This window comes from Eleginops maclovinus, chromosome 4 (genome assembly GCF_036324505.1).
Source record: "Eleginops maclovinus isolate JMC-PN-2008 ecotype Puerto Natales chromosome 4, JC_Emac_rtc_rv5, whole genome shotgun sequence".
NCBI classification, from domain to species: domain Eukaryota; kingdom Metazoa; phylum Chordata; class Actinopteri; order Perciformes; family Eleginopidae; genus Eleginops; species Eleginops maclovinus.
The window spans coordinates 5802491-5814391 of record NC_086352.1 but is presented as its reverse complement, the minus strand read 5'-3'; the positions used below and the strand labels follow the sequence as shown (position 1 = coordinate 5814391).

The window sequence follows — 11901 nt, the reverse complement described above, 5'->3', positions numbered from 1 at the left end:
CAGAGCAGGGGAGACCTCTGTGATGACTGCCTCTGCCTTCAGTTTTCTCTCACTAATTGTCCCCCTATTCCCCCCCACAACTCCCCCACCCCTGCCTCTCATTCTGCAGGGTTTTTAAGCCCCGATTGACAGAGGAGAATGGGAGAGAATGGTATTTTCTGAACCGTTTCACCCCAATTGTGTCAGCTTGGCCATGCAGGGTCCCAGTGTCTGCAGGCTGGAGGTTGTGCATGCCCTGCAGCCTATCACCAGGGAGCGTTTCTGCATCCATATATTTTACAGCTATCCCCTTTCACTCCACACTCGAGAAGTACCAACAGCCCGGGCTCTTCTGCCATTCAGATGGTAAATAACTTGATTTATTTTGGCACAGAGATGTTGCACATGCTCCATAAAACCAGATGGATCCCCGACCTCAGATCTGACCGCATATACTTTGCAAAAACTGCAGTTCTGTATCTAAAACATGCATTAGATCAACTAAATGTATACAGACAGAATTCAAAGACCTTATTGTAGTGGGTAAAATATCTACTGATGTCTGTGATAGTCTTAAGTCCTATAGGCTCTTCCATCAATGCAGCAAAGCCAAAAACTGCTTTACAGAAAGAAAATACTTCAACAGTGTAATAAATTAAAGAGGAAATGAAATAAAAGTGCAATTAAATACAAACTCGAAAGATTCATGTTCAAAGCAGAAGTACTCAGGTCTTGTACTTGAGTAAAGTAGAAGTACTCAGGTCTTGTACTTGAGTAAAGTAGAAGTACTCAGGTCTTGTACTTGAGTAAAGTAGAAGTACTCAGGTCTTGTACTTGAGTAAAGTAGAAGTACTCAGGTCTTGTACTTGAGTAAAGTAGAAGTACTCAGATCTTGTACTTGAGTAAAGTAGAAGTACTCAGGTCTTGTACTTGAGTAAAGTAGAAGTACCAGAGTGTAGGAATACTCTGTCACAGTGAAAGTATTCTAAATGTTCCTCCAGTGAAAGTAGAAAGTACTCTCCTCTAAATGTACTTAAAGTAGCGACAGTAAAAGTAGTCATTGTCTGATTGGTCCATTTCAGAATAATATCTCTGATATGTTTTATAATGATTGATCATTAAAGTGTTCTCAGAGCTGGTAAAGGTGCAGCTAGTTTGAATGGCTTTGTATACTGCAGGGTAGCTGCTGGATTTACTGCAGGTGAACTACAGTCTGATTTAAGGGATTATATTTACCATCAGTAATCCTAATCTGCCTAGCAACTAAAGGGATTCAATAAATGTAGTGGAGTAAAAGTATACCATTTACCTCTGAGTTGTAGAGGAGTAGAAGTAGAAAGTAGTATAAAATAGAAATACTCAAGTATAGATCAAGAACCTCTAAATTGTATTTAAGTGAAGTACTTGAGTAAATGTACTTAGTTACTTTACACCACTGTGTGTACACCAGGTGGACAAAATAACTAAATATAGTCAAATGAACCGGTGTGCAGTTGTGAGTGTATTTTTGTCTCCACCTGGTGTTCTGGGGGCTGAGAATATAACGTCTCAGCACGTGCAAAATGAACCACACACAACAGAGAGGAGATTAATTATCCTAGAAATCAATTTATTGCATTTAAAACTCAAAGAGATCGCTGCATGATAGAGATACTGTCGAACAAAGAACAAGAAGAAACAACGTGTCATGGCAGCCATTTCCTGAAAATCAGTTCCACAGGATGACAACATAAAAAACACACTTGTATTTTATTATTACTGAGTTATTATTTCACACACTCATACAAAGTATTTTCTTTATGGCTTCTGTTCCACCTGTTATTAATATTGTCTCGTGATCCGACATGGCAGTAGCTCTATATTATAAAAGGACTTATTGCAACTTCTTCCTCTGCATTATATTATTTAAATGTTAGGAATATATCTATCACATGACGACAGCCACTTAGTGTGTTCATTCTGCAGTCGTGTGGCGACTACGGCGAGGCAACTCATCCTCAAGATGAGCGGAGACAGATATGAGGTCAAAGCAGATGTCACCGTTATATGATGGCCCACAGGTGCAAACGTGCTGCAGCTTCAGAGAGGATGCAGATATAGAAACTCAAATCAGAACTCCTGCAGAAACATCTGCAGCAGCTCTTCAACACATGCAGCATCTAGAGAACATTCAGCAGCTTGAGGAAACATGAGCAGCGTTTACTAAAAGCTGCAGAAACCAAACGCTGCAAGAAGCTCCAACACAACGGAGACCAGGGGACACTAAAGACAGACGCACACAGCTGGAGACCAGGGGACACTAAAGAGAGACGCACACAGCTGGAGACCAGGGGACACTAAAGAGAGACGCACACAGCTGGAGACCAGGGGACACTAAAGAGAGACGCACACAGCTGGGACCGGAGTGCTGGGGGACGCTCAGGGTTATAAAGCTATTTTTTTGTCAACTTTTTTTTTTTTTGTCGCCAAATGTTAGTTTTATGTCTACAACTATTTTTTGGGTCCAGTCATCAACTTGACCCAAAACCAGGGGGTAAAATATCTGCAGTGACGTCAGAAGGAGTCATGTGATCACACTGTTAAAATAAGACCAGAAAACATTTCAGGGGAGTTCCAACAACAGAGACAGAGACAGAGACAGCTGGCGAATGTTTTCTAAATGCTCATTAGTGTTTCTCCAAATGGAAATGTTTTGGGTCGTTGTAACGTGTTTGCACCTGTCAGGCCACCAGAATGGATGTAACGCAACATAGACCTCTCAATTTATCCGCGCCTTTTGCTCAAATTTGGCGATAAAACCACACGGACAGAATACTGTGTTTGACTCGCTCTCAGCCGCAGGGCGAGGTCTTCTTTTTTTAAGTTTTTTTTACAGACACACCACTTGACGTTTCACATCGGCTAAACGACACGAATCCACCGGCACAAAACGGCACCACCAGGGGGTCAATGAGATGGAGGACAGGTCAAAGGTCATGTGACGACACTTGATGAAAACAGAGCGGCCCGCTGTTGACGGTATAGGCAAACAGCAGATACAGTTACACAACATGAATATTCATATGTTGATTTATACTCACACCACATTAACACAGTTTGACATATTTCGGCCATTTCCTTTCAGCTTTGGCGTACGACTTCTAAAGCATTTACACTTCCCTCATCTGAGCGGCTCTTTGTTTTTCAACCTCTGGACGCAGCACAAAGACAGATTAACTTCCTCTATAGTCGAAGCTAGGTTAAATTTGGCAGTTATTGAACTCTAAAATCCTACACCTCAAACACTGGGATCTCTCACACACAAGTGTTGCTCTTGAAGAAACTGAAAGTAAGAAACAAACACGAAGGCCCGTCTGCGTTAATAAGTAGCTTACAGATGTTGGAGCTTTAAAGGAGACAACCTTGTACGGACGTCCAAGGCACGCTGAAGTACTTAAAAGCTATTTAAAAGAAAGCCTTTCAAATGATATGTCAGATATATCTAGGAAAAGACTTTAAACTCAGATTAATGCAGCTCTCTGGGAGCTTTAATCAGGGCACCGGGGGGCCAACATTAATAAGCTACTTATGGCAAAAAAAATCAGCCTCATTTGTTGCTTTTAATGAATATTGCACATTTCTACGATGTTTTGCTTCTGCACATGGAATATAAACTACCCCACTAATGGCTCGTTATTTACCTTCAATAAATAAGGATATTTCCCAAAACACACATATGGCCTCCTATCATCAGCTTTAATACCATGTGGTCATTAGTGAAATCATCTGCTGTGTGTTTGGGAGCTATGATAACACACACACACACACACACACACACACACACACACACACACACACACACACACACACACACACACACCTGAAACCTCTGCTGCAGATTCCTGTTATAACTGGTCACGTGAGGCACAGGGAGTGAGGGATGTTGGGGGAGTCGGGGGAGTAAAGGATTTAATATGTAGATGGATATTTCTCAGAGGTGGAGCTGCTCTCAAGGTGGAAATAATCTCACTGGTTGAAGAGCCGGATAATAAGTCTTTCAATCAAAAAAGAGGATGACATTCAAAGCTAGCTAACCTAGATTACCTCCACGACTCCTTCCTGTTAGTAATCGAGTCCCGGATTTCATCAACTTCGCAAAGCTTAAAATAACGGTGACATAGCAAGTTTACATGTCCCTCTTTAATACTAATTTAGCTGAAGCTCAACAGGAAAGCTAACTAAAGTAGCCTAGCTCAAAGACGCCATGGTAAGAATTCAATATGTTCTCTAGTTTTGATTTTCTGCAGGTCGTTAGATAAACCAGCCTTCAGAGTGCGGGGTTTGGATGAAATTGAGGATGACATTGCTAACTTATCTGAGGCTAAAACTAACATAGCTAGCCTATCTCGAAGACGCTATGGTAAGAGTCTCCTTTCCTGTAAGTAGGACAAACTCCATATTTCATCCTCTTCTCTTTCCTTATTTGCAGGACCTGTGTCTGACCTTGCAAAGCTAGAACAACTAGCCTTTAAACTGCCACTAAAATAAGGATGATATCTGAAGGTCAACAGGAAAGCTAACTAAACTAGCCTAGCTCAATGACGCTATGGTAAGAATACGTTTGTTACCTGTAAGTTAGACAAGCTCCAAATGTCTACATGTTTTACTTGCTTTTCTGCAGGGCTTGTTTCTAACTTTGCAGAGCTGGAAAACACCTTTCAGAGTGCAGCTTTAGCTAACACTGAGGGTGACATTACTAACTTAGCTTAAGGTCGACAGGAAAGCTAGCTAAAGTAGCTCATCTCAATGACGCTTAGCAATCATTCATTTATTTCCAGTTAGTAGGACAAGCTCCATATGTCATCATCATTTCTTTCCTTTATCTGCAGGAGTCTAACCTTGCAAATCTAGATCAAATAACTTTTAAACTGTAATACATTAAGGACAACATTTGCGACAGGAAAGCTAACTAAACTAGCCTAGCTCGATGATGCTATGGTAAGTCCTGTCAGTCAGACTAGCCCCAAATTTCCTCATGTTTTACCTGCTTCTCCGCAGGGCTTGTTACAAACTGTTCACAGCTAGAAAACAACCTTTCAGAGAGCTGGTTTAAATAAAAAGAGGGTGAAAGCTAACTGAAATAGCACCCCTGGTTTGCATTGTTCATTTTAAGACTAGCTCCTTTTTACATCGAGTTCTGTGATCTTTTCTGCAGGGACTGTGTGGTTATGATGTGGCCCGACTCCACTAAAGCAATACGAACATGTCCACCCTGCACAGCAGCCCTGCCTCTGAGAAGTATTTGAACAAGTAAAACTCTAATCCTCGGGGCCAGATCTCACATGAGGCTGCAGTTCTCCGTCTGCTTTTTCAGGTCTTCCAGCGTGGCCTGAGCTTTGTCCTTCAGCTGGTCCATGTCCACGTTCTGGATGTTGGACAGCTGGCCAAACACAGACTGCTTGCTCGCCTCCTCCTGGTTGTCCTCTGCGATCATCTTGGCGAGTTCGGTGGGCAAAACCACGTCGTCCCCCGCCTGCTGGATCTGGGTCTCGTCCGTCTCGTTCTGAGGGACAAAACCAACAGGAAAACACGTTTAGTTTAAACTGTATTTAAATATTAAAGTGTTGAACTAGGCTGCAAGGATGTGTGGGTTTACACAATTAAATGCAGAGTACTTCAAGCATTTAGCGTTAGAGTATTCCCTCTGACCCTTTTCAGAATATATTTGTACACATTTTTATATTTCTTCTATAATATCATATTATTATATTCTTTCATACTTTTATTATTAATTTCCCACAGGATAAAGTTTTTCTAATTCATATTCTATATTTTATTATAATAATTGATTTGTTAATGAGCTCATGGCTTTAATGTTGAAGCTTGAACATATTACACATTTATGTATTAAAACATAGTAGAATTATAAAGTATCAGAGAATGGAATAAATCAAATACCCTTAAAGTTGTACTTCATCACAGTACTTAAGTTGTATTACTTTCTGCCACTGGTTTTACAGATGCAGTGATCTTGATGGTATTTTTATTAATCCAAAGTATGAATTATTGAACCTTTGTCTTTAAAAAACCAGAGCTGGACCCCTTTACCTTTGGTAGTCTGTACTTATCCCGGAAATGACTTCTGACTGTGGCCCGCTCCGCTTTCTTCTGGGCGAAACCGGCTTCTCGTTCTTGTCTGCAGGAAAGGACGAACAACGTGTTTAATGGCAGGCCTTCTCTCAACACACTAATCAAGATCAACTTTTAATGAACTGTGCACGCTTTCACCAATATCCCTCAAGTATTGCAACCACATCAAGCTGAACAAGGGGGAGATGTGGACTACTCGAGGTAACCCACAAAGTATTACTGCAAACATCCGATACCTTGTCCAGCAGTGGCTCAGTCAGTAGGGGTTTGGACTGGGAATCGTAGGGTCGCCGGTTCAAGTCCCCAAACAGACGTGAAATATGGAAAGTGGACTGCTACTCGGAGAGGTCCCAGTTCACCTCCTAGGCCCTGATGTGGTGCCCTTGAGCAAGGCACCAGACACCTCCAATCCCCCCTCCCCATTGCTCCCCGGGCGCTGCACAATAGCTGCCCACTGCTCCTAGTACTAGGATGGGTTAAATGCAGAGGACCAATTTCAATGTGTGTGCTCTGCTGTGTCTGTCTTCTATCCTGGAGTAACCTCGCTTTGGTTGAGCAGCCTTAAAGTCTGACCACCTTTCGCATTTAAACTTTGGAAATGCATCTTTGTAGGTCATTTGGTTTGGGCGTTCACTCGTGCTGCATCCAAAACACATATCACAAATACATAAAATACAGTGCAACTGCTGCAGGGACAAGGCCTTTATGACCTGACCTTCATCACACTCAGTACTCTGAGCGTTTGCACACTGCTTGGACCATTTCTGCACGAAAATACCACTTTCAAAACGGCACAGCTTTTCCAATTGAAATTCAGATTTAATGCAAATATCTTTTCATGATATTTAGTGATTTTTTAAACTATCATACTTTTTTGTCCTTTTCCTTTAGTGGATTTTATAATATATCGTCTTTTGTACTGTTTTATATAAGCAGCAATTCACATCAAGGCTTACTTAGAGATAACCCCAATTCTGATTCAGATTTTCATCTTTTAAGGCTGCAAACCCTCATAAGAGCTTTGTAACTGTCTTTGCAACATGTGCAGTTTAAGGAAAAGCATGTAAGAAATGAAAGATAACACTCAAAACCCTTAAATCTGACTCTGCATGCATGTAAGGAAAACAGTGAGGCATTTGTTAAACTACACACATCTGTCTTTGGGAAACAAAATGTCAGGGAATGTCCGATGGGGATTTTTTGGGCTGTTCTGTTTGTGGAAACTCTGTCATGTAAACAAGTGTTGCCTCCAGCAGGGGGCAGATTCCATGCTGCTGGCAATGCTGTCTCCATTCAACTGTCTCTGGAATATGTATGGCTTCAGTGTAGCTCATAATTCCCCCCTCGTAAATTGCTAAATTTACTGAAATGGCTCCATCGTCATGAGTCCACAACACGACGTAAAGCTTCACAAACCGGGATCATAACGCCACGAGACAAAAGAGCAGATAGTATGCCAGCCTCAGCATACGGGAGGTGTTCATGATACATTACAGGACATCCTCAGAGCCACAGTGGCAGAGGTTGCATTGTACACCCAGAAGCTTCAAATCAGCAGCAGCAGATGGGGGTGGGGGGCGATGTTGGAGGACCACAGGCATGGTTTGCAAAGTGTTTGTACCCAATGTGTCAGAGGAAGGTCGTTGTTTCCAGAGATGCAACGTCTGTGGGAGCCTGAGTTCACTTTTGATTAACGTGAGGGCTCCAAACGGCACATAGGGCCCACGCAGGGCTCACTTGCAGCCAGTGAGTCGAGTCCCCCCCCCCCCCCCCCCCCTCAAGGGCATCAGATGACCCGGGTTGTCTGTGTGAGGATGCTGAGGGTGATGAAAAGTCTACATGTGTCACGCCAGCCTCCTCCTCCCCATCCTAACTCTGCTTTAATCTGAGCGGCGTGTGCTTCTCCGTGATGTACACTCATGTTCAGCACCTCTGACTAATAACTCACTTCCACTGAAGGTCACATAATGACAGCAGAGCGTTAAAGCTTGCCTCCTGTAGAGCTCGGTGGGCTGAGCGGAGCGTTAATACTGCCAGAGTTAGGACTTCACCTCCCACTCGTGCTTAAAATGCCTGCACGCGGCGCTGTGAGGATTAAAGCGTTCATGAAAATGTGTCAGGGAAACAATTGGGGGAATAGCATCTTCATAATGCATGCTGCTCCTTGCAGAGAGCTGCATGGAATATATTACATTTCTCTGTAAAACTGTGTCCTTTTCTGCACATTATTTATCTGAGTCAACTTATTCCAACACCAGTGAGCGTCTGACATGTGATGTGGAGTCCTGCTCCGAGGGAAGCATCACACTAATCGATAGTGAGTTGCTGCCTGCTGGATGAACTCTCGTTTGCCAAATGACCTTGTTGTTTCTTTATAATGTCCCCCGGAGTGACTCAGTATGTAAATCAGGGACCATTAGCATGTAAAGAAGGCACTTCTGCAGGTCACACACAGAGCATTTACAGGATAAAAAGTCAGATGAAAAAAGAAGGAACTGGTGCACAGCTGGATTCAGAGCTGTGTGAAATGAACTGCAAAATGACTGATGAAAGAAGGCGTGCTGATCTCACTCTCCCACTTTTTTGTCATCTTGAGTTGTATAAGAACAATAAAAGTCGACTTATATAGAACAAAATAAAAACCATATTAGTTTTGGATGGTTGCTTGCCCTCTGATAATATTGGAATACAGATCTTAGTATTTACTTTATGTGTCATGCAGTGATTCATCGCTCTGCACGCACAGAAATAGGAACACGTTTCGCCCCAGGTAAGACTCCCTGTAGAGATTATAATAATTCCAGGAATCCCAACATTAAAAAACGGTGTTACGCACATTTTCCTTATAGCTAAGAGAGACGGAGAGCTCCCTGGGCGAGAGGAGCAGCTGTGCGTTATGGCACTGATGCGTAAAGGAGCGCACGACGCACTGGGAGCTGCTATTTACATCGAGAACCACATATGCCACAGTTATTCTATCACAACGTTTAAAACCACAATCTTCATCTTACTTTTCCTCCTCTAACTGTTGCTGATATTGTTCAAACTCCTCTTGAGTCATCCCCTGCGCCGCCGCGTCGGTTTTCTCCGCTTCGGGTTTCTCCTCCCCGAGTCCGCCGGTCAGGTTCTTCAGCTGTCCTCCCACCACGTGTTTCACCATGAAAGCCATGGCTGCGAAAGTCCTCTATTCGATCAGGAAAAGAGGGTTAAAATCTCTCGGGTAGAGCTGGTGGATGATGGAGTATCCGTCAATGAAACCCTCAGATTCTCGGCGGGAACGCGATCAAACCCGGGGTGGAAAACGTCTCCAGGTTTCAGCACCACTGGCCCTGGACAGCTCCGCGCCGTGAAGGATGGAGAGGAGCTGCTCAGCTATGAGTCAACAAGTTTGGCGCTGAACTCTACCAATCCTGTGACTCCTCCTCCCCCCCCCCCCCACATCGTGGGCTGCTCCCGTGATTCGCCGTCTGATTATAACTCGAACAAACAACACGTGACCAACCTCGGTCTCTCCTGGCTGTTTTTCTGGAGTCTCTACCCCTCCGCGCGCTGGAGCTTCACTCACACTCTGTCAACAGATCCCTAATTGCTAATTAGTCCAATGGCTGCTGACCCTCGGCACGAGCTGTGTTTATTGACTTAATCACTCAGAAATGAGTCAAACAAGCTCATTTAAACAGAGATTATGGAGTTTATATGTCTTTAATCTCAGCATTGAGAGGATTTAAGTCTGATTTAAAACTCGGAATCTTTACTTTAAATTTACAATTCAATTGTTTAATTTGAACATTTAAAAAAATCAGCTCTGACTTTAAATGTAAACGTTTACAATAAATGTTGTACATAAATTCTGTGTTTAACTCAAACATTTTTTGATTCCTATTTAGAATAAATTCTGACTTTAAGGAAATTAACTTCAAACTCAAATATCTAAAAAATAAACAAAATATACATTTTTTTAAAAAAGGATTTAAATTGAAATATCGCTTTAAAAAATATACTTTGTAATAATATTTTTTAAATACATTTCGACCGTCAAATATCTATTCTTCATTACAAAAATATTTGAGTTTAAATTCAGAAATGACTTTAAAGATGTTGACTTTGACTCTGAAATACATTTTCCGGATGCGGCCTTCATCCTCTTCCATATCTAGGAGCACATGATGTCCTTCTGAATATCCCTTACCCCTAACCTTAATAAACCACAGCTTACATCCTGATGTGAGAAACTATAACTCCAGTTGCATCACCATGACTCTCCTGCACTATATCATCTCATTAAAACTCCTGTAGGGTCTTCTCTCTGCTTCCTCTCATGTTTCTGTGTGTGTGTGTGTGTGTGTGTGTGTGTGTGTGTGTGTGTGTGTGTGTGTGTGTGTGTGTGTGTGTGTGTGTGTGACAGTATAGGCGGGTGAATAGTTCAAATTCCATCTCTGAGAAGTCGATTTATGAACAGGCCCGGCGTTGCTGGATGACTCTGTGTGACGCTGGGAAGCTAAAAATATGTCCTGACATGCAGAGCGGGAAGAAGTACTCAGATCAAATACGCTCCTCCAAATTGAAGTCCTGAATTAGAATGATTTAAGTAAAAGCAGATAAGTATTGGCAAACAAATAAGAGTCAAGAGTAAAGCTCAATATTTCAAAACATTAAATCACTGCATTAGGATTATTGATGTGTGTTCATCACAGCTGCTAAATGAGGAGCTAATTTAAATGAGTACATATAATGCTGCTGGATATTTTAGTACATTTAATGAATTATTTAAAGTGTATTTATTAGTTAATTCATATTTATATTATTGGCTATTAATCTGAATCTGTAAAGTACTTAAAGCTGTCAGATAGCTGAAGGGGAGTAGACGTACCATAACTTGAACACAGTACTTGAGTAAATGTACTTTATCACAGCCCACTATCCCCATGTGTGTGTGTGTGTGTGTGTGTGTGTGTGTGTGTGTGTGTGTGTGTGTGTGTGTGTGTGTGTGTGTGTGTGTGTGTGTGTGTGTGTGTGTGTGTGTGTGTGAGGGATGGTTTAAGTCTCTCTTTGCGTCTGAGAGATTCTTGACATCCAAAAAGAAACTTCGATGAGGAGTCAGCAGCGTGATCCTCGCAGCAGTCTGACACCCAGCCTGGCCTACTTCCTGCGGATCAGAGGAACCCGGAGAGCGTCTGTCTTCTCTGTCGCCGGCTTATAGAGCGGCCGGCTCGCCTACACCTGCCTCCTCTTAAATCTCCCTGCAACTTCAAAGATGCCAGCCGTTAACAGATGGAAACGTGACGGCGTGAATAAGATCAAATCTGTAATCTGTGTGAAATTTAATAAGAAGAAAGACTTTGCCTAACCGCCGTGTTTCTACATCATCCTTTTATCTTTTCATTTAACACCCACTGGATCTGTTCCTCAGCTCTCTCTCTCTTTACCTGCATGGATCTGTTCCTCAGCTCTCTCTCTCTTTACCTCCATGGATCTGTTCCTTAGCTCTCTCTCTCTCTTTACCTGCATGGATCTGTTCCTCAGCTCTCTCTCTCTTTACCTCCATGGATCTGTTCCTCAGCTCTCTCTCTCTTTACCTGCATGGATCTGTTCCTCAGCTCTCTCTCTCTTTACCTCCATGGATCTGTTCCTCAGCTCTCTCTCTCTCTCTTTACCTCCGTGGATCTGTTCCTCAGCTCTCTCTCTCTTTACGTCCATGGATCTGTTCCTCAGCTCTCTCTCTCTTTACCTCCATGGATCTGTTCCTCAGCTCTCTCTCTTTACCTCCATGGATCTGTTCCTCAGCTCTCTCTC

The 11901-nt window shown here is 42.6% G+C and overlaps 1 protein-coding gene across 1 annotated transcript; it reads right to left on the bottom strand.

Annotated features, from left to right (window-relative positions):
• Positions 1–2401: 2401 nt before the first annotated feature.
• On the bottom strand, positions 2402–9467 carry cplx3b (complexin 3b). The gene is made up of 3 exons (XM_063882292.1): positions 9120–9467; positions 6067–6154; positions 2402–5521 (listed from the first exon to the last, which is right to left on the bottom strand). The coding sequence occupies exons 1-3, from the start codon at positions 9275–9277 to the stop codon at positions 5297–5299; spliced, it is 471 nt and encodes a 156-aa protein (XP_063738362.1). The 5' UTR covers positions 9278–9467; the 3' UTR covers positions 2402–5296.
• Positions 9468–11901: the final 2434 nt, after the last annotated feature.

Coding starts and splice junctions, on each gene's coding strand:
- cplx3b (XM_063882292.1), bottom strand. CDS start 9,277: ATGGCTTTCATGGTGAAACACGTGGTGGGAGGACAGCTGAAGAACCTG. Junction 6,155..9,119: donor CAACAGTTAGAGGAGGAAAA/GTAAGATGAAGA, acceptor CCTTTCCTGCAG/ACAAGAACGAGAAGCCGGTT. Junction 5,522..6,066: donor ATAAGTACAGACTACCAAAG/GTAAAGGGGTCC, acceptor TTTGTCCCTCAG/AACGAGACGGACGAGACCCA.